We start from the raw sequence: 23,398 nt of genomic DNA on the forward strand, positions 1-23,398 counted from the left end.
TTCAGAATTTATTGTTGAAAATTTATTAAATCTACAGTGTTTACATGAACAGTATATCAATGTTACTATTTCTATTCAGAACTATTCATTACAATATGTAACATTTCATTCATATAAATGTTTTTACTATATTTTTCAGAAGCCAGAGGACAGTACGTTGTGACACAGACTCCGGCAGTGAAAGCTGTTGTCCCAGGACAGACAGTCTCTCTGAACTGTAAAACCAGCAGTAATGTTTACAACAATAACTATCTAGCCTGGTACCAACAGAAACCTGGAGGAGCTCCTAAACTCCTTATTTACTTAGCTTCAACACTTCAGTCTGGGACTCCATCTAGATTCAGTGGCAGTGGATCTGGGAGTGACTTCACTCTGACCATCAGTGGAGTCCAGGCTGAAGATGCAGGAGATTACTACTGTCAGAGTTTACACTACCCCAACAGTGTCTGGGTGTTCACACAGTGATACAGAGCCGTACAAAAACCTCCCTCAGTCAGACTGCACAGTGACTGTCCTGCTACAGCTGGGACCTACTGCAGGTGCTGAGGGGGAAGAGACAGTGACATGGAACACTGATTAGTAGAGGAAACATTGAATAAGGTTAGAAAGCATCATTCAGATCACATGTTCCCCATCATCATCATCATCATCATCATCATCATCATCATTATCAGAGAACTGGAACACTTTTTTCCCCAGCTCTGTACAGGCCATAGGTATAGTCAACAAGATACAGTCATGTGTAGACGATAGTGGTCATTTGTCTGCTGGACAATGTAGGTACACAGGTCAAATGGGAGCTATTACCAGTCCACATGAGAAGCCAAACAAAAGGTGTTTTGACCTCTTCATTACTTCAGACCCCAGAACAAGTCCTCATATGGACCTCAACCTAATGTCTGATTTAAATGGATATATTCATCTACAGCAAAATATTAACTTGTTGTCCTTAGTAGGTTACTGACTGCTAGACCTGTGAATGAGACCTGATGCTGGACTCAACCATTAAACACATGTATACTATCCAACTACTATATACACATACTACATAAAGTATAATACACATTTTATCTGTCATTAATTACATTATGGCATATCTGTTATGTTTCCCTTCCTGCATCCACTATAGAAGTTAAACCCAGACAGTCCCTCACATCTGGCCCAATCCAGGGTATTTCAGACAGTGAAACTGTTCATCTGCTAGACTGGATGCTGTCGGAGTGAAACTGAGATTTACATAGACAGGGCTGGGTGGTTCTGCTTGTCCCAGAATAGAGCAGCACTGTCACCAGATGTTCACTCTGTCCCGAGGGGGTTGGAGGTAGAGAAGATCTGGGGAAATTTTATGGAGTAGTTTACACTACATATTGTTGAAAACCATTGCTAAAACATCTAATTTAATAAAATCATATTAGGAATGAAAATTATAAATATTAATAAATGTTATGGAAAGTAACTGTTTAGCAATGTGAGTTCTGAGAGCAGATCTTAGAGGTTTATTATCAAATATCACTAATTATTATCACTGGTATTGATGCTACAGTATAACAGGATCATTCATTTGTAGAAATGATTACAGAGTATTTCTTTGATCAGATGCCCTTTTAATTCTGTTTGAAAACATGAGAGTAGCTTTAAACTACAATGCTAAATAATGAAAGAAGCTGATTGATATAAATTAGTATGAAATATGCTGCCTATTCATGAGATAGTGATCACTGGAATCCTACTTAAATCAACTCCTGGGGTTATATTTCAATCAAAACAAGCTTTATTTGAACTCAGAGGCAAGAAGACATGTACAACTTAATCTCAAAATAGTTAATTTATCACACAGCACTACTGATATTATTCACTATTATACTTTAACTTACAGCTCTAAAACACTAAAACACAAACACCATGTGGGGACTCTCTAACCTCCAGCAATGGCTTCTAGACACTACAGTGACTTTTCCGGAAGGCGGCCCGAATCACTGGTATCGTTGTTGGCGACCCTGCAGGTGTACACCTCTCCCTCTTCCCAGCGTGCCTTGCTCAGGGTCAGGGTGCTGCTGCGGCGCCCGCCCTTCTCTTCCTCTTTGGTGGTCAGGACCCCTCCTTCACCTCCACCCCGTCCACCTCCCAGTTCACCATCGCCCCCTGGGGGGAGTAGCCGCTCAGCAGGCAGGCAAGAGTGCTGCTCAGAGGGAGGGGGGAGCAGAGACACTGCAGGCCTGACAGAGGGAGCAGCTGGAGGAGAGGAGAGGGTCAGCTCAGCTACCACTACTACTCTATAACATTAGGAGAGGAGAGGGTCAGTTACCACTACTACTCTATAGCATTAGGAGAGGAGAGGGTCAGCTACCACTACTACTCTATAGCATTAGGAGAGGAGAGGGTCAGCTACCACTACTACTCTATAGCATTAGGAGAGGAGAGGGTCAGCTACCACTACTACTCTATAACATTAGGAGAGGAGAGGGTCAGCTACCACTACTACTCTATAGCATTAGGAGAGGAGAGGGTCAGCTACCACTACTACTCTATAACATTAGGAGAGGAGAGGGTCAGCTACCACTACTACTCTATAACATTAGGAGAGGAGAGGGTCAGTTACTACTACTACTCTATAACATTAGGAGAGGAGAGGGTCAGCTACCACTACTACTCTAATACATTAGGAGAGGAGAGGGTCAGCTACCACTACTACTCTATAACATTAGGAGAGGAGAGGGTCAGTTACTACTACTACTCTATAACATTAGGAGAGGAGAGGGTCAGCTACCACTACTACTCTATAACATTAGGAGAGGAGAGGGTCAGCTACCACTACTACTCTATAACATTAGGAGAGGAGAGGGTCAGCTACCACTACTACTCTATAACATTAGGAGAGGAGAGGGTCAGCTACCACTACTACTCTATAACATTAGGAGAGGAGAGGGTCAGCTACCACTACTATATAACATTAGGAGATGAGAGGGTCAGCTACCACTACTACTCTATATCATTAGGAGAGGAGAGGGTCAGCTACCACTACTACTCTATAACATTAGGAGAGGAGAGGGTCAGTTACCACTACTACTCTATAACATTAGGAGAGGAGAGGGTCAGCTACCACTACTACTCTATAACATTAGGAGAGGAGAGGGTCAGCTACCACTACTACTCTATAACATTAGGAGAGGAGAGGGTCAGTTACCACTACTACTCTATAACATTAGGAGAGGAGAGGGTCAGCTACCACTACTACTCTATAACATTAGGAGAGGAGAGGGTCAGCTACCACTACTACTCTATAACATTAGGAGAGGAGAGGGTCAGCTACCACTACTACTCTATAACATTAGGAGAGGAGAGGGTCAGCTACCACTACTAATCTATAACATTAGGAGAGGAGAGGGTCAGCTACCACTACTACTCTATAACATTAGGAGAGGAGAGGGTCAGCTACCACTACTACTCTATAACATTAGGAGAGGAGAGGGTCAGTTACCACTACTACTCTATAACATTAGGAGAGGAGAGGGTCAGCTACCACTACTACTCTATAACATTAGGAGAGGAGAGGGTCAGCTACCACTACTACTCTATAACATTAGGAGAGGAGAGGGTCAGCTACCACTACTACTCTATAACATTAGGAGAGGAGAGGGTCAGCTACCACTACTACTCTATAACATTTGGAGAGGAGAGGGTCAGCTACCACTACTACTCTATAACATTAGGAGAGGAGAGGGTCAGTTACCACTACTACTCTATAACATTAGGAGAGGAGAGGGTCAGCCACCACTACTACTCTATAACATTAGGAGAGGAGAGGGTCAGCTACCACTACTACTCTATAACATTAGGAGAGGAGAGGGTCAGCTACCACTACTACTCTATAACATTAGGAGAGGAGAGGGTCAGCTACCACTACTACTCTATAACATTAGGAGAGGAGAGGGTCAGCTACCACTACTACTCTATAACATTAGGAGAGGAGAGGGTCAGCTACCACTACTACTCTATAACATTAGGAGAGGAGAGGGTCAGCTACCACTACTACTCTATAACATTAGGAGAGGAGAGGGTCAGCTACCACTACTACTCTATAACATTAGGAGAGGAGAGGGTCAGCTACCACTACTACTCTATAACATTAGGAGAGGACAGGGTCAGCTACCACTACTACTCTATAACATTAGGAGAGGAGAGGGTCAGCTACCACTACTACTCTATAACATTAGGAGAGGAGAGGGTCAGTTTCTACTACTACTCTATAACATTAGGATAGGGTCAGTTACTACTACTACTCTATAACATTAGGAGAGGAGAGGGTCAGCTACTACTCTATAACATTAGGAGAGGAGAGGGTCAGTTTCTACTACTACTCTATAAGATTAGGAGAGGAGAGGGTCAGCTACCACTACTACTCTATAACATTAGGAGAGGAGAGGGTCAGCTACCACTACTACTCTATAACATTAGGAGAGGAGAGGGTCAGTTACTACTACTACTCTATAACATTAGGAGAGGAGAGGGTCAGCTACTACTCTATAACATTAGGAGAGGAGAGGGTCAGTTTCTACTACTACTCTATAACATTAGGAGAGGAGAGGGTCAGTTACTACTACTACTCTATAACATTAGGAGAGGAGAGGGTCAGCTACCACTACTACTCTATAACATTAGGAGAGGAGAGGGTCAGCTACCACTACTACTCTATAACATTAGGAGAGGAGAGGGTCAGTTTCTACTACTACTCTATAACATTAGGAGAGGAGAGGGTCAGTTTCTACTACTACTCTATAACATTAGGAGAGGAGAGGGTCAGTTTCTACTACTACTCTATAACATTAGGAGAGGAGAGGGTCAGTTACTACTACTACTCTATAACATTAGGAGAGGAGAGGGTCAGCTACCACTACTACTCTATAACATTAGGAGAGGAGAGGGTCAGTTACTACTACTACTCTATAACATTAGGAGAGGAGAGAGTCAGTTTCTACTACTACTCTATAACATTAGAAGAGGAGAGGGTCAGCTACCACTACTACTCTATAACATTAGGAGAGGAGAGGGTCAGTTTCTACTACTACTCTATAACATTAGGAGAGGAGAGGGTCAGTTTCTACTACTACTCTATAACATTAGGAGAGGAGAGGGTCAGTTTCTACTACTACTCTATAACATTAGGAGAGGAGAGGGTCAGTTTCTACTACTACTCTATAACATTAGGAGAGGAGAGGGTCAGCTACCACTACTACTCTATAACATTAGGAGAGGAGAGGGTCAGTTTCTACTACTACTCTATAACATTAGGAGAGGAGAGGGTCAGTTTCTACTACTACTCTATAACATTAGGAGAGGAGAGGGTCAGTTTCTACTACTACTCTATAACATTAGGAGAGGAGAGGGTCAGTTACTACCACTACTACTCTATAACCTTAGGAGAGGAGAGGGTCAGTTTCTACTACTACTCTATAACATTAGGAGAGGAGAGGGTCAGTTTCTACTACTACTCTATAACATTAGGAGAGGAGAGGGTCAGTTTCTACTACTACTCTATAACATTAGGAGAGGAGAGGGTCAGCTACTACTCTATAACATTAGGAGAGGAGAGGGTCAGTTTCTACTACTACTCTATAACATTAGGAGAGGTGTGGAGATAAACGTATGTTACATTCATGCTCTACAGTTTAGCACATCAAGAGCAACAGAACACTGGGAGGGGGTTCCCTGGACACAGATGAAGACTAGTCCAAGACAAAAAATCACTTTCATATAGTCTGGATACAGTATCATTTAATATTCACAATTTTAAATCTGACATGAAATCTTCATATCCATTTATGTCAAATCAACTCTGAGATACAAGCCCAAAATGACCTCAAAATACAATTCAGAACTATAAATGAGGTTCACCTTCAAACCATGTCAGTGTTAACATTTACTATGAATGCAATACAAAGTGTTGCTTATATTACATAAATAGTCGTTGCTAAATCTCAACAGAACAATGAGGTGATATTCAATACAGTATATCAAAATGTGCTCTTTTTAATCACATGTTAAAATGCTTATGGTTTTATTGCCAAATGAACATGGTGGTATGTGAACAATTCTCTCACTTCGGTGACTCTGCCCTCTACCAATCCACCGATCTGTCCACAAAAATCTCTAAAAATATTTTTTTTCTGGAGAAGATGATAACATCTCATAACATTGTTCAATAGCATGATTTAACTGTGTTAAATGAGAGAAAAAAGACAAACTTGGAATTACTTTTCAGCATCAGTTTTGTTCCGCTTCCAAAAGTGTATCACAGTGATTCATTCTGGTGAAGTCTCCGTACTAAAACCTCCTTTTCACAATATTGAGAACCTTCATACGCAGAGCAATCTCAATACCACCCTAATAGTACTGAGGTACTAGCATGATACAATAGGGACTGATAGTACTGAAGTACTAGTATAATACAATAGGGACTAATAGTCCTGGGTTCTGAGTATATCTGAGTAAAGAACAACGAAAATTAATTCATCTTGGATCACTGATTTACATAATGAGGTATTTAAAATATGATAATATAATTTAATAACAATCTGTATCTGTATAATTTGTGTCATATTAAACAGTTATGAATGTGGGTCCTTACCAGGAAGACTATTTGCATTGGTAGCACATGCTTCAGTGGTCTGGGAGTGTTTATAGCCCTGTGAGTTAACACTTCATGACTGAGAGCTGTCTTTCATGACAACAGAACTTCAACAATTACTTTGATCATGAGCTTCTTGTGGATATTGATGTTTTTAATTCAGGGTAAGACTATTGAATATCATGATCTGCAAATTATTTTTCTTATCGAAATATTAAATCTATATTGCCTCGACAGATTGAGATTCATGAAAATGTAAATAAAACAAACACGTTTCAAAACATTCTTAAATGTATATTTTTTTCAGAATCCAGAGGACAGATCACTGTGACTCAGACTCCTACAATGAAAACTGTTCTCCCAGAACAGACAGTTATTATAAACTGCAAAACCAGTGTGACTGTATCGTTTGGTTGTACTGGGAATTATTACTGTATGGCCTGGTACCAACAGAAACCTGGAGGAGCTCCTAAACTCCTGATGCACTCTTCAAACAGACTTCAGTCTGGGATTCCATCTAGATTCAGTGGCAGTGGATCTGGGAGTGACTTCACTCTGACCATCGGTGGAGTCCAGGCTGAAGATGCAGGAGATTACTACTGTCAGAGTTTACACAGTGGTAATGTGTTCACACAGTGATACAGAGCCGTACAAAAACCTCCCTCAGTCAGACTGCACAGTGACTGTACTGCTACAGCTGGGACCTACTGCAGGTGCTGAGGGGAGGAGATGATCCAGTACAATGACACAGTGTGTAGTAGAGCTGAACAACAATAGAGTCAAACTAGAGCTATGTCTAGAAGACCTTACATCATAACTGATCACTAAATGTTTCTGCTGACTATTAACTACATGTTGACTCTGTTGAGTAACTCAAGGAAAACCATCAACCAATCTGAATATAGATGATGTGCAATGATCCAAACCCCTAAAGATGACTTGTGTTTTGAATAGCTAGAATTTAATCAACATGATTCAAGCGCATACAATAAAGCCACCAAACATTACCCATACATCCTCCCTCACACCACTGTGGTAGTTCCAGAGAGCAGCAGGTGAAGCAGGAGACTGGAGACGTCAGAGCTCTGGAGATCTCCACTTTAGATCAGTCACTCTGCAGCATCACAGTCCACACACAGACTGCAGTTACTGACCCTGACCACTGGAGGGAGACAGAACGCAGATACCATCTGGTCTAATAACACAGTAATAACAATATGCTTAATTTGTAGATGTCTGTAATTAAAGCACTTAGAGCACTTAAATCAAAAACCATGTAAATTATTACATACCTATCATGTTTCTACATCACACAATATTTACTAATAAAGTCTGACTGTCCAGGAAGACTATTTACATACAGTATAAGACCATTTGCATTTGCAGCACATGCTTCAGTGCTCTGGGAGTGTTTATAGTCCTGTGAGTTTAACACTTCATGACTGAGAGCTGTCCTTTATGACAACAGAACTTCAACGATGACTTTCATCATGAGCTTTGTGTGGATACTGACTTTCTTAATTCAGGGTAAGATTTTTGAATTTAATGCTCCAAAATTAACTTTGTTATCGAAGTATGTAATCTAAATATTAACTCTGCCTTAAAATTCAGACAAAAACATGTTTGAAATACAAAATTCTTATATGTCTCGGTTTCAGAATCCAGAGGACAGGTCACTGTGACTCAGACTCCTACAGTGAAAACTGTTCTCCAAGGACTGCCAGTTATTATAAACTGTAAAACCAGTGCAAATGTAGCAGATGAATGTCGTGGTGATTACACCTGTATGGCCTGGTACCAACAGAAACCTGGAGGAGCTCCTAAACTCCTAATATACTGGGCTACAACACTTCAGTCTGGGACTCCATCTAGATTCAGTGGAAGTGGATCTCATAGTGTCATGGAAAATCAGTTCAAATATAACGCTTACAAGAACTTGTAAAATCAAACATGCTTTTTAATACAATTGTATAGCCAGCTGGAGTGTCCCGCGGAACACACACCGCTTCCCAGCCCCGGCTCCAACATTTATACACACATAGTATTATGTCCATCCCTTATGCAAATGAAGTTTCCTTTCTGAAGTCATTCACCACCATTATCTTTTAGTTCAAGCTTCCTACTTGTTCACGCCCAATAACGCCCATATCTGCTTTCAGTTAGATTATAATAGTGGCCAGACCCATGCTTGTCTTAAAAATAATATATGTCCATCTATCCTATAGGCCTATGACTTAGCCCTGTATTTAACTCAGTGCCTCAGCATGTTCTCTGGTATGTGTCCTTATTGGAATTGGCAGACTATGTGTCTCTTCTATCATTAGTGTCCAGTTGCCTTAGGCATATTTCTCTGGTATGTGTGCTTTTAGTGGAATGGGTAGACTATAAGTCTAGTGTGTCCAAGTGCCCTAGGCACCCATGTTTCTGGTATGTACGCACTTAATGGAATCAGCAGACTATGTGTCTCTTCTCTTCATGTGGTCTGTTATTTTAATGTTCAGCTATCTTATGTCTTTATATGTTATCCATGTGTCTCAATTTACTCCTACAATCCCCCCTCTGGGGCTAATTAGCCACATAAATTATACAAATATGACTTTGGGATAGTAAATGAGAATACCTATGATAAACAAGAAAATACAAAAACAGAGTAAAACACATAAACCAACTGGACCAAACATCTCCAAATGATTAAAACTAAAAGATCTAATTTGGTATAAAAAATAATACAATGAATATAATAATACATTGAATATGAGAAAATCAAAGACCTACATGCAGTTACAAAAGAAAATTGACACAACATCATTCTAAATTTAAGCATTTCAACATGATCCCTCCTCGCAGACACCTCTCTAATAAAGTGATATCAATGATACCAACCTTTGTTTAGAAGATTAAGGACATGGTCCGTAGACACTTGTAACCAGAATACCCTCTGTCACCTAACATGTTCTTGAAATCAACCTAGTTTTTTAGAAGGCATAACTAGCTTTAATTAAAGGAAACCATATATATTCATCAATATATATATCTAAAAATTCAAAGAAACATACAAAGAACACAAAGCATTAGGCAAAATAAAAATGCTAAAACCCCATTATCTAGGAGCACAGCCCTCATCCTTACAAATATGACAATCTCCTTCTTTAACACTTGGCACAAGAAAAAAGGTTCTGGGTGATGGTTATGACCATCCTCATGAATTTTTGTACACCACTTGCAATTGTGACGCGAATGACACTTTTTGTGGACATGTATAAGTAAACATTCATCTGAACTGGGTAATTTAACATATACATGGAAACCATCCTTATGAAAATCGTGACACGCATGACCACCCTCCCCCAATCACTTCATAGAGACAGTTAGGGTTACCAAAGGGGCAGTCAAGAGATCCTCCAACCGCATTACAAGGGTTTCCATACTTATTAGTATACTTGCCTGGGCTACCCGGTACAGGATCAATCACCACAGGAGGGTCATCTCTCCTTACAGACATCTATTTAACTGTTGTCTGAACCACAATTGACTTTACCAAGGGTATAACACAACAAAATGCAATACCCAGAGCCAATAACCCTCCTCCCAACATGATAACCATCCTAGCAAACATGGCTCCCCACTTTCCAAACGCTAGGTCCAACCAAACGCATATATGAGAGTCTAAACCAGCATTAGCCTTTACTTCTGCTCGTAATCCTTTGAGTTTGGCCATAGCAATATTGGGAATAAAGGTGCAACAGTCATCCCCAAACATGACACAACCTCCACCCTTCTCCGCTAAGAGCCAATTGAGATCCTGTCTATTTTGCCAATTCATTTTACTGGTAGCCTGTACCTGTTCCCCCAACGCCGTCAGATCCGAGTCAGTATAGTTAATGAATCTCTGTTGGTTGTAGTATATATAATTAATCCACTCTAAGTTTTTATTTGGTCTTATCCACACAAATATAGATTCAAATCCTGATTTAACCTCATCTCTGGCCTTGAAATCCCTAGGTACACCTCTAAGCAGTCCAATTGCATTAAGGTATACCTCAGGATCCTTCTCATAAGCCCTTTTAACTCTAGGTTTAACATAGTCATCATGGGGTGATTTAATAATAGTAACCTATTTAATTGCTATAACTAAGGCACAAAGACCAATCCATTCATCAGACAATACATTCAACAGTTAGTTTCTGGATGTGTGGAAAGAACAATCAGCAATTCCTCTGTCTTGATTTTTCAACATAGTAAGAGATGGCGCAACCTGAGTTATTTTACCACACAACCCTTCTCTATTCATTATCAACCCTTTATCATTATTTCTACGTACTCCCACATTCTCTAACACCCAAATAGTATCACATTCTACAGTGGTGTTTCCTACATCCATTCCTTCAGTGTGGTGTCTGTAAAAACATTCATATTTTCCTTTAACCACGGTACTTCTGTCTAATTGAGGTACAGTTAATTCAGTTCTAATGTTATAGGCAGCACAATCATTGTCTCCCAGCATGGTCTCATTCAACATAGTTTTACCCCTAGTGCTTACCCAGAGCAATCCTACATTCTATGTCACACAAGGGAATAAAATACTTTCTATTGGTACAATGGTCATTTTTCCAACTTACACAGTTTTTAAATGATGCTGGTTCAGAGACTATTAAAAGATCAGACAAAGTTGATTTTCTACACAAAATACAATTGTCCATTTTGTGTTTGTTTGCCGTATACTTAGCCCATTTGTATCACTCCTTCTTCACTACTTCTTCTCGTGTGGTGTCCTTGAGTGGTTCTGATTCTGATATATCTAATTCTGTCGCTTTTACAATGTTCTTATCTTGGGGTATATCATTAGAGTTTATCAGAAAGTTCCAAATGTCAGTAAAAAAACTCTCCTGACTCTGTCTCAGGTTGCTTTGTGGGTACGGTGGTCTGCTTGGTAAGGGAGGTCGATGTCATCTTAGTGGTAGCTACTGTGGTCGTCACAGCAGCCGCCACCCTTGTTGTTGTCACAGGTTCTTCCTGTTCAGGTGCAGGGGTAGGATCAATCTTAATGACAGTGGTGCTACTCCCTTCGGTCACTGTTGTTCTTGTTATTTCAACTATTAATTCTTCACCTTCAACTGGTTCAATCTGATTTATGATGAGCACCCTCTCGTCTTTTTCTTTGATTAATGTCAGGTCACATCCTTTCGGATCCCAAACAAACGACTTGTCCCTTTGTTTGGTGATGTGTCCATCCACAGAGTGCCATCTCCGGTAAGGGTTTGATCCTTATGATTGAGATAGACTTCAGTTCTCCTGCTCCTGTTATAAGTTGAGGTGGAACAGAGATTCTAACCTTGTCAGTCTTTTTGGATTGTTCGGCTGATTCCTTTCTTCTCTTCCTGCTCCCATCATACATCTTGATTGTGCATTAGTCTGTTGTTTCTATACTAGCATTCACTGTTACTTCTGTTATGTCAATGTCATTATTCTTTTGTTGTTCTAACATCAATTGTCTGTAAAGGAGGCCATTCAAAAGTTTAAAAGTCAATTGTGGGGAAATCCCCATTTTCTTCAGCTTGCGGGACTTTTCCTCCTCTTTCTTCACCTGAGGCTCCCTCCTCAGGCCGGACTTAGCTTCCATCTGGAAGGGTTTCAATTTTAGGGAAGAAATGTTCTCATTCTGTTCCTTGTGAGGCCTCTCCTCTTCTGGGTGCATTAGTCGGTGCACCTGTCACATTTTGGCTTTCACTTGATTTGGTGTTTTCTTGGCTCCTCCCTGGTGAATCAGCATCCTCTGTGTCCTCATCTCTATGTGGTTGTGTCCTTCTCTCTGTTGGGACTCAGCTGCAGTGGTTCAGATGGTACCACGTCTGGCTTTTTTCACTTGGACGGCCGTTCTTGTTGCTTTGGCCACCTCATAGGGTCCTTCTCTCCTCGGTTGATCCCACTTCCTCCGGAACACTCGAACGTGTACTAGATCTCCTGGTGTCACTGGGAAAGGTCCTTCTGGTCCCCTTGGATCATCAGACGCAGAACCTCTCGTCCTGGTTCAGGTTTCTGCCTTCTTTCTGTGAGGCATTCAGACTTAGAGACTTATGGCCTCTGTTCTATGATTGCACCATACATCCTCTTACTTCCATCACTCATTACACAACAAACTGACATCCCAGCTGAAGCTGGCGAACCCCTCTCCTTCTGGTTTCCTAAACATAAGACTTGGAAAACGACAAAACATAACAGCATTGACAATGTTATGTGTTATGCATAAATATATTCATGAAAACTGAAATCTGAGACCATGACAATTCCCACTCTCTCTTCACCTGACTCTATGCCTCCAGGATACTTTTCTGCTGGACTCCACAAAAATAAAAGCCCTAAAAAGCTTCCTCATGCTTCCACCCAGTCTTCCCCTTTCGGCCCCAGGTTCTGAGAGGTGTTCCCAAATCATGTCATTTTTTACTTAGTTTCCCATCTGCTCTATTTCAACTGATAATTATGTGCATAACCTTAATCAACATTATCTTTTCTTGACGTAATTCAACACTGTATATGCTTTCACATCAATTCTTTTAACATATTTGTTTAGAGTATAATATCCTATCATCTATTCTTTTTCACATGATGCATTAAAAAATAAAACAAGTAGCCCCCAAACTCAACCCAGTATGTCTATAGTGGAATCTAGTCTTTCTCTCTCTCTCTCTCTCTCTCTCTCTCTCTCTGGTTCCACGTCCTCTGTCATGGTGTTTTCAAGCTCACCCATTATTCAGCTGGACCTCACTTCTCGTGAGACTTATCCTGTTGGGGATGGGGGCGCTGTTTAGACTATTTATGCTAATTTGGCTAATTTTTTAAACGGATTCCCACAAAATCCTTGATCGTACAATATGCATATTATTATTATTATTGGATAGAAAACAGTCTATAGTTTCTATAGGAGTTGAAATTTTGTCTCTAAGTGGAACAGAGCCCATTCTACAGCAATTTCCCTGACATGGATTCAGATTTCAGAAATGTTGGCCACTCTTCTGAAGTCATTTAAAAGGGCACTGTCGTTGCTATGACTATACGGACACTTCTTACGTCTTCCCCTGGATGCCTTTACGTGATGACGATTCCAATGGGGTCGATTGCGCGTTCACAGGCCCTACAAATGAAAAAACCCTGAAGCTAGTCATTCTTTCCTTGGTGCGTAACGCGCGTGCTGGTCACCGACCCGCTCCTGTTCCAAGCGTTAGTTTAGCCTGTTATATTTCTCCGGTCATCTTTTCACTCGTTATAGGAGTTAAAAACATCATAAGGTAGTTAATTTAAAGCGTTTTATAGCAATTTATATCCGTTTAGTGCGATTTTGGGACATTTATTTTTGCAACGATGTGAAAAGTTGGGCACGCTTTTCAGTTCATCCCGAACGCAGTTGACATTTCCACATGGCAAGAGGACAGCTTTCCACCAAAAGACGATTTCTCCCAAGAAAGGATCCTTTGCCCAAGATACTGATGGAAGAACAGCTCAAGGTAGGACATTTTTATTATGATAAATCGTGTTTCTGTCGAAACATTTTAGTGGCTTAGAACGCCATGTTTTATGACGTAGCTTCGCTAGGCGCAAACTGTATTGAAAAGTAAGGATAAATTAAAAAATGTAATAACGCAATTGTATTAAGAATTAAATTGTCTATCAATCCCTGTCCACCCTATATTTTTTAGTCACGTTTATGAGTATTTATGTATAAGAGTAGATCACTGTCTAAGTGGCGCAAGGACATTTTCTTTACCAGCTTGTCTACATTTCACATTGTCTAACCATGATTTTGGTGGCTAAATATAAACATTTGCGATCAAACTCTATATGGAATGTGTAATATGATGTTACAGGAGTGTCATCGGAAGAATTCTGAGAAGGTTAGTGAAAAAATTTATATCTTTTGGCGATGTTGACTTTTATCGCTCACTTTGGCTAGAATCAATGCTGGGCTGCTAATTGCTATGTGCTAAGCTAATATAACGATTTATTGTGTTTTCGCTGTAAGACACTTAGAAAATCTGAAATATTGTCTGTATTCACAGGATCTGTGTCTTTCGATTCGTGTATGCTGTGTATTTTTACGAAATGTTTGATGATTAGTAAGTAGGTAAACACGTTGCTCTAAGTAGTTTTTCTATTCCATTTGTGACGGTGGGTGCAATTGTAAACTATGATATCTACCTGAAATATGCACTTTTTTCTAACAAAACCTATCCCATACCATAAATATGTTATCAGACTGTCATCTGATGAGTTTTTTTGTTGGTTAGGGGCTATAAATATCTTAGTTTAGCCGAATTGGTGATGGCTACTGGTGTTGGTGGACAAATAAAAGATGGTGGATTATGCTAATGTGTTTTTAGGTAATAGATGTACATCTTTACATATTGTGTCTTCCCTGTAAAACATTTTAAAAATCGGAAATGTTGACTGGATTCACAAGATCTGTGTCTTTCATTAGCTGTATTGGACTTTAATGTGTGAAAGTTAAATATTTTAAAAAAATATTTTTTTTGAATTTCGCGGCACTGGTTTTTCAGTGGGGGGGGGGGGGGGTGCCGCTAGCGCCACGCTGATCCTAGACAGGTTATGCACCCACCAAAGAGAGACATGAAGAACTTTACCACTGCAGTGTTGTAAGAAGTATACCACCAGCCTGGTGTATCTTGATGTACACTCAGTCTCCAGAATGCAGCCCAAACCCTTCCATTTCTGGCTGTTTTTTCCTGAGGACATACACACTAACACATGGGTTATTTCCTGACAACAGACTTTCTTCTTATAGCAATATCACTAAATCTTAATTTTTAATAACAGCCCTATGTAAACATTCTGCCTCAAATACCTGGCCTCCTGCCACAGAAATATTCATAATGATAGTCAAATGATGGTCCCTACAGCAACTGCTGTAAAATAACATGTAATCAGTCAAGCATCTTCCAGTTGGATTAATATCCAATCCTAACAAAACTAAGTCATAAGTTTCTTAAACTTTTGCTCTAATGTTCAAAATGCCACCACTTATTCTTTTTACCATATCTTTAGATATGTGAATTGTTCTATTTACTTTAGAATTGTCCCTATATTTTACACAGCCAGCTGTCTTTCCTTTTCTGTGAATTATCTCTATTATTATACATAGTTTCTAGAAATAACACCCCTTCACTACCATTACCTTCATTTATGAGATCCCTAACCCATAACAGCCATTGTTTGATACATACTTAAAACATCCTTAAGTCAATTTATATATCATTTATATCAGTATCAGTCCCTCCTCAGGAACATATACACAACCTTATGTTCCTCAAAACAAAAATAAATTGACCAAACGAGAAAAAGAGAAAAAGAAATTATAATAATTGCACATTTGCAATATTACCACTACTTGTAATGTAATTAAACCTGGGGAAAATGTCCATCTGTTTCATTCTATGCCCATGTTATTATTGGTCTCTTTCTTCTTCATTCTTGGGTATCATCGCACAACAGACTACCTTTTTATTCAATTAAACATTACATTTTATCATTACAATTCCAATGACATTATAAAACAAAAGGAAAAAACCTTTAATCTAATATTCTGTAAGTTTTGTCAACCTCCTTGTCTCAGGATTAGTTTCCAGAGCTTCCCTAAGCCTATTAACATTAAACAGTTCTATATCCAAATAACTAAACAGTTCTTTTTTAAATACTTTTTCCAATCCAATATTCAGGATAACAGTCCTTAGTGTTTACTTTAACTCAAATTTGACCTTATCTATTCAATACACAACATCCCTTTAATAATTAACATTTATACTAAACACTTTAAATACCAGTATTATCTATTTTACAATAGCCCTTTTGTCTCAGTTTTTCTCTCATGAGTGGCCTGATAATAAAAAATCAGTACCCCAATTCCTTTAAGTCATTATTCTCCCTGGCCCATATCATTTCAGCATGTCTTTTTTTTTTTTTGATACAGTTCACAGGTCATCAGACACAGTTGTCCCTCACTATTCAGTCGGTTAGGGTGGGTTTGAGCTCCACACCCACTTGTAGTGATATTCTCTCCCATGCCTTAAAGCATTCTGACGTCACCTTCTATGATAACTCCCTTATTCTACTGGTGATCTCTCAGATGAATTACAGATGAGGTATTAATCAACAAAACCCTCACAGAAACCCACACTCCAATAAACCCTTTGGAATAACTTTCAACACTTTTTATATGCATAATGACCAAAGCACATTTGTGTATTTACCCAAAGACCATAACCCCAAGGAACTGATAATTTTTCCTATGAACTCATGTTATATCAAAATTAAAATTAAAATACAACCTATTTGAATAAGTTATTCAATTTAAGGGTACAACTCTTCATAATTTTCCCAGGGACATAATAGATTTTCAAAGTAATTATACAGTTTGAATAGAGTCTGGTGTCTTTTAAACATTTTATAAGTAAATCCCACCTGTTCCAACAATTTCTAGTAAAAGGTGATCAGTCTTTCACAGGAAATTCTTAGGATTCAGGGCATTTTGACACCATTAATATGTTTCCACTCCCCCTTTCTTTAGGAACAACTTAAATACATTTTTCAAAAACATTTCCATCCTTTTGCATACCCAATTTGAAACTGAATTGGAAAAAACCCTTCCAATAAATCTACTAATGCATATTCATTCCCAGTACATGGTGTACTTACTAGTGAACCATAAGCCAATAACGCAAAGGGACTGGACTCACTCATCCAGAACTCCATTTTTTAGCCTTATCCAGATATTTTTATTTTTAAAGCGGCTGACTTTAAAACCTGTTGGGGATGGGGGCGCTGTTTAGACTATTTATGCTAATGTGGCTAATTTTTTAAACGGCTTCCCACAAAATCCTTGATCGTACAATATGCATATTATTATTATTATTGGATAGAAAACAGTCTATAGTTTCTATAGGAGTTGAAATTTTGTCTCTAAGTGGAACAGAGCCCATTCTACAGCAATTTCCCTGACATGGAGTCAGATTTGAGAAATGTTGGCCACTTTTCTGAAGTCAGTTAAAAGGGCACTGTCGTTGCTATGACTATACGGACACTTCTTACGTCTTCCCCTGGATGCCTTTACGTGATGACGATTCCAACGGGCTCGATTGCGCGTTCACAGGCCCTACAAATGAAAAAACTCTGAAGCTAGTCATTCTTTGGGAGCTGCGTAACGCGCGTGGAAGACACCGACCCTCTCCTGTTCCAAGCGTTAGTTTAGCCTGTTATATTTCTCCGGTCATCTTTTCACTCGTTATAGGAGTTACAAACATCATAAAGTAGTTAATTTAAAGCGTTTTATAGCAATTTATATCCGTTTAGTGCGATTTTGGGACATTTATTTTTGCAACGATGTGAAAAGTTGGGCACGCTTTTCAGTTCATCCCGAACGCAGTTGACATTTCCACATGGCAAGAGGACAGCTTTCCACCAAAAGACGATTTCTCCCAAGAAAGGATCCTTTGCCCAAGATACTGATGGAAGAACAGCTCAAGGTAGGACATTTTTATTATGATAAATCGTGTTTCTGTCGAAACATTTTAGTGGCTTAGGACGCCATGTTTTTTGACGTAGCTTCGCTTGGCGCAAACTGTATTGAAAAGTAAGGATAAATTAAAAAATGTAATAACGCAATTGTATTAAGAATTAAATTGTCTATCAATCCCTGTCCACCCTATATTTTTTTGTCACGTTTATGAGTATTTATGTATAAGAGTAGATCACTGTCTAAGTGGCGCAAGGACATTTTCTTTACCAGCTTGTCTACATTTCACATTGTCTAACCATGATTTTGGTGGCTAAATATAAACATTTTCGATCAAACTGTATATGCATGTTGTAATGTGATGTTACAGGAGTGTCATCGGAAGAATTCTGAGAAGGTTAGTGAAAAAATTAATATCTTTTGGCGATGTTGACTTTTATCGCTCACTTTGGCTAGAATCAATGCTGGGCTGCTAATTGCTATGTGCTAAGCTAATATAACGATTTATTGTGTTTTCGCTGTAAGACACTTAGAAAATCTGAAATATTGTCTGTATTCACAGGATCTGTGTCTTTCGATTCGTGTATGCTGTGTATTTTTACGAAATGTTTGATGATTAGTAGTTAGGTAAACACGTTGCTCATTGTAATTATTCTAGTCCATTTGTGATGGTGGGTGCAATTGTAAACTATGCCATATACCTGAAATATGCACTTTTTTCTAACAAAACCTATCCCATACCATAAATATGTTATCAGACTGTCATCTAATGAGTTTTTTTGTTGGTTAGGGGCTATAAATATCTTAGTTTAGCCGAATTGGTGATGGCTACTGGTGTTGGTGGACAAATAAAAGATGGTGGATTATGCTAATGTGTTTTTAGGTAATAGATGTACATCTTTACATATTGTGTCTTCCCTGTAAAACATTTTAAAAATCGGAAATGTTGACTGGATTCATAAGATCTGTGTCTTTCATTAGCTGTATTGGACTTTAATGTGTGAAAGTTAAATATTTTAAAAAAATATTTTTTTTGAATTTCGCGGCACTGGTTTTTCAGTGGGGGGGGGGGGGGTGCCGCTAGCGCCACGCTGATCCTAGACAGGTTAATTTACTGCTTTCCACAGTAATGCAGTCTCCAATGACATTTTGACCAGCGAAGATTAAACCCTTTTTTTCTGGAAACGAAAGTATACATATCGTTAATGTTCACAATGTTACCTTTTAATCAGCAAATAGTTTTTATTCCATAAACATCTTAACAGTTTTCAGAGAATGACGGTATAGAATGTCTAACAATTAAAATTCCATCTGTACTCTACTAGATGTCAAGTCAAACGTGATCTAATACTTCTTCTTGACCACATATAAACTGTAATCTCTATGAAACACTCATTGTTTGCTCAGAGACTATACACCGCCAAGTAAAAATTCCATTCTCACTAACCTCAAACCGATTAGTTGTTTGTTATTTTGACAAGGATATAAACTCTTGTATAGCGGCATTTCCTGCTACCGCACTAAGTTCTAGTGTCACATTACACTAATTTTCCCCATACCCGCTATACCCATATTCAAAACAGAGAGCTATTTTCTTATTCGTTCTTAAATATTGTCAATAGTTCTGCTAATCACCCGCACGTCTGCGAGGACTAGAGGAACCACATTTGTACCTCATCGCAATGTATTTTCTGATGATAGAATGTTGACATCAGAACGCCTGCAAATCGAGCTTCACATTTTGGTCCCATGCGACTGTGCCTCCCTTATTCTATTCATCCTGTTTATCAGGTAATAGTGTCCTGGATTCCACTATTTATCTTAACTAACCTAGATTCGTTTTTAACTTTATAGTAAAATTTCAATTTATCGGCGATTCTGTTTTCTCTTTTGTTACCCACTGTTCTATCCGTATTTATACTATTCGGTTAACGCCTTTTTAAGTATTTTTATTTATTATTTGTTTTGACACCTTTTTGTTATTTTTACCGCGGTCTCTTACCACTTTATCACATCAGTGTTTTTATCCTTGATTACAACTTATTTTACTTCGATGTTTCTTAATTCCGTTCCATCTGCCTAATAGCAGTTAACTGCACCCTTCTACAACTCTATACTCTATTCACAGGAGGGCTGCGCGCTCCCTCTTCTGGACGTTCTGCCTACACACACACAACCTGTCCTATCTTTCTTCCTAATGTTCTATCTTTACACAGATCCACTCATTTCTTACAACATTTTCATTCATCCTTTTTATTTTTCATCTGTTCATTCAATCCCTTTGTTTTTACCTCAAAACAACTTAGTCTTTCTTTATTGACTTAATTCACTTCCTCCTACATAAGCCTAGACTTCTAGGATTTCTACAATATGACGAGACTACTGTCTAATCGGATCAGCTTGTCTTCATATCCTATTCAACCCCCAATAGTTATCTTTTCTTCTATTTTAGAGTAGTATTGTGGCGTGACCTACTGAATTACAAAACCCCGTTAGCTAGACAGAGCATTTTTTATTCGCAGGATTTCTTTTGCATTTGAACGCCGCACAATCGGGCAAACGTCCTAAATATTTCACCCGTACAGTCCCCCTTTCGGAGCGGTAATCATGAATATTTATTTAACTACTGATTTATGTTTTAACCGTATAAACTACTTTTGCAGTTGAACGCCGCACAATCGGGCCAACGTTTTCCTGCGTCCTAAATATTTCACCCGTACAGTCCTCCTTTCAGAGCGGTAACCATGAATATTTATTTAACTACTGATTTATGTTTTAACCGTATAAGCTACTTTTGCAGTTGAACGCCGCACAATCGGGCCAACGTTTTTCCTGCAACCTAAATATTTCACCCGTACAGTCCTCCTTTCAGAGCGGTAACCATGAATATTTATTTAACTACTGATTTATGTTTTAACCGTATAAGCTACTTTTGCAGTTGAACGCCGCACAATCGGGCCAACGTTTTTCCTGCAACCTAAATATTTCACCCGTACAGTCCTCCTTTCAGAGCGGTAACCATGAAATATTTATTTACTACATATCCACCCACAGACTATTCTGCCGTGAATATCCCACCCAAGCAGACCTCTTTAAAAATGTTCCTTTTTTAAAGAGCGGTATCGTGGCTTCCTAACTACTTATTTATGCAATTCTCTATTATCTTTAGAGCCGTTATTCATAAGTAACCTGTCCAAGCATTCCTTCTACTAATTTTATTGAAGAGGTATCACAGGATTTTCTACCTACATTATCTGTCCCTTATTATAGCCAGCCATCTCAGCCAGATGCGCAAACAACCGCATCATTTAAGCTACACATTCGAACGGTCTGATCAGAACGAGCGCATGCATGCCCACTCCGCTAAACACCTAACACAAGCAAAGTTCACAGCGCCTATTCACTCAGTCTCTATACATGCGCATACATTTATATTTAATACAATTCCCCAAATTTCACATACATGCAAATTCATTGAATTCAAAAGTTCTTTAGTATTTACTGGTTTCATTTTAGGAAATTTGAAAGAGAGACTTACGTGGCGCCCCTCTCGCTGAGACAGGATCTCTGAAGCAATCCATACAAACATTTCAACTATGTAAGAACAAGCTTACCTTTTTCATAGTTGTGGCCATAGTGTTTGCAAGATTGTCCAAAGAAACTATCTCCAGCCCTGAACGCCACTCCGCAGTCCCTGTCCCTCCTGGCAAGCTCGCCAAATTCTGTCGTGGAAAATCAGTTCAAATATAACGCTTACAAGAACTTGTAAAATCAAACATGCTTTTTAATACAATTGTATAGCCAGCTGGAATGTCCCGCGGAACACACACCGCTTCCCAGCCCCGGCTCCAACATTTATACACACATAGTATTATGTCCATCCCTTATGCAAATGAAGTTTCCTTTCTGAAGTCATTCACCACCATTATCTTTTAGTTCAAGCTTCCTACTTGTTCACGCCCAATAACGCCCATATCTGCTTTCAGTTAGATTATAATAGTGGCCAGACCCATGCTTGTCTTAAAAATAATATATGTCCATCTATCCTATAGGCCTATGACTTAGCCCTGTATTTAACTCAGTGCCTCAGCATGTTCTCTGGTATGTGTCCTTATTGGAATTGGCAGACTATGTGTCTCTTCTATCATTAGTGTCCAGTTGCCTTAGGCATATTTCTCTGGTATGTGTGCTTTTAGTGGAATGGGTAGACTATAAGTCTAGTGTGTCCAAGTTCCCTAGGCGCCCATGTGTCTGGTATGTACGCACTTAATGGAATCAGCAGACTATGTGTCTCTTCTCTTCATGTGGTCTGTTATTTTAATGTTCAGCTATCTTATGTCTTTATATGTTATCCATGTGTCTCATTTTACTCCTACAATAGTGACTTCACTCTGACCATCAGTGAAGTCCAGGCTGAAGATGCAGGAGATTACTACTGTCAGAGTTACCACAGTGGTCCAGTGTTCACACAGTGATACAGAGTCGTACAAAAACCTCCCTCAGTCAGACTGCACAGTGACTGTACTGCTACAGCTGGGACCTACTGCAGGTGCTGATGGGAACGAGACAGTGACATGGAACAATGGTCACTAGAGGAGGTCAACTGTGACATGTGACAATATGGTTAGAAAGTAATCATTCAGATCACTTGACCATCCTCATCACCATCATGTTTATTACTTATAGTTTTTGTCATGGCCTTTAAGTGTATATATATACAAGTTATTTGAAGTTTTGAAACACAATTCCTGCCCATATGCAAAGCAAGATCTACAGAAGTAAAACAAAAGGTGTTATGACCTCAACATTACTTCAAAGTTACAATCACTTCAGGCCCCAAAACAAGTCCTCATTTGGACCTCAACCAAATGTCTGATTTAAATGGATGTGATCTTCTAGCATTATCTTAACTATTTTAATGAGCAGGTTACTGGCTGTTAGATCTGTTAATGAGACATGATGCTGGACTCAAACATAAGACACATTTACACTACATACAGTATCTACATAAAGTATTATGCCCATTTTATCTGTCATTAATTGCATGGTGGCAAATCTGTTACCAGCCTGATAGTACTGAACTACTAGTATAATACAATAGGGACTTATAGTTCTGAAGTACTAGTATAATACAATAGAGACTGAGAGTACTGAAATACTAGTATAATACAATAGGGACTGATTGTCAGCGATTGGGTGCAGAGATGTAGCGGAGTCTGGCGCAGGACACATGTTTGAGCAAAACAACTGAGTTT

The 23,398-nt window shown here is 39.1% G+C and overlaps 1 gene segment (V, D, J or C); it reads left to right on the plus strand.

Moving 5' to 3' along the window:
- The first annotated feature begins 8,082 nt into the window (after positions 1-8,082).
- Positions 8,083-22,618, plus strand: LOC129838421 (immunoglobulin kappa variable 4-1-like). The segment is given in 3 exon segments: positions 8,083-8,152; positions 8,284-8,536; positions 22,525-22,618. Coding segments are annotated over 3 exon segments (396 nt in total).
- Positions 22,619-23,398: the final 780 nt, after the last annotated feature.

The sequence above is a fragment of the Salvelinus fontinalis genome, chromosome 39 (genome assembly GCF_029448725.1).
Source record: "Salvelinus fontinalis isolate EN_2023a chromosome 39, ASM2944872v1, whole genome shotgun sequence".
Classification (NCBI taxonomy): domain Eukaryota; kingdom Metazoa; phylum Chordata; class Actinopteri; order Salmoniformes; family Salmonidae; genus Salvelinus; species Salvelinus fontinalis.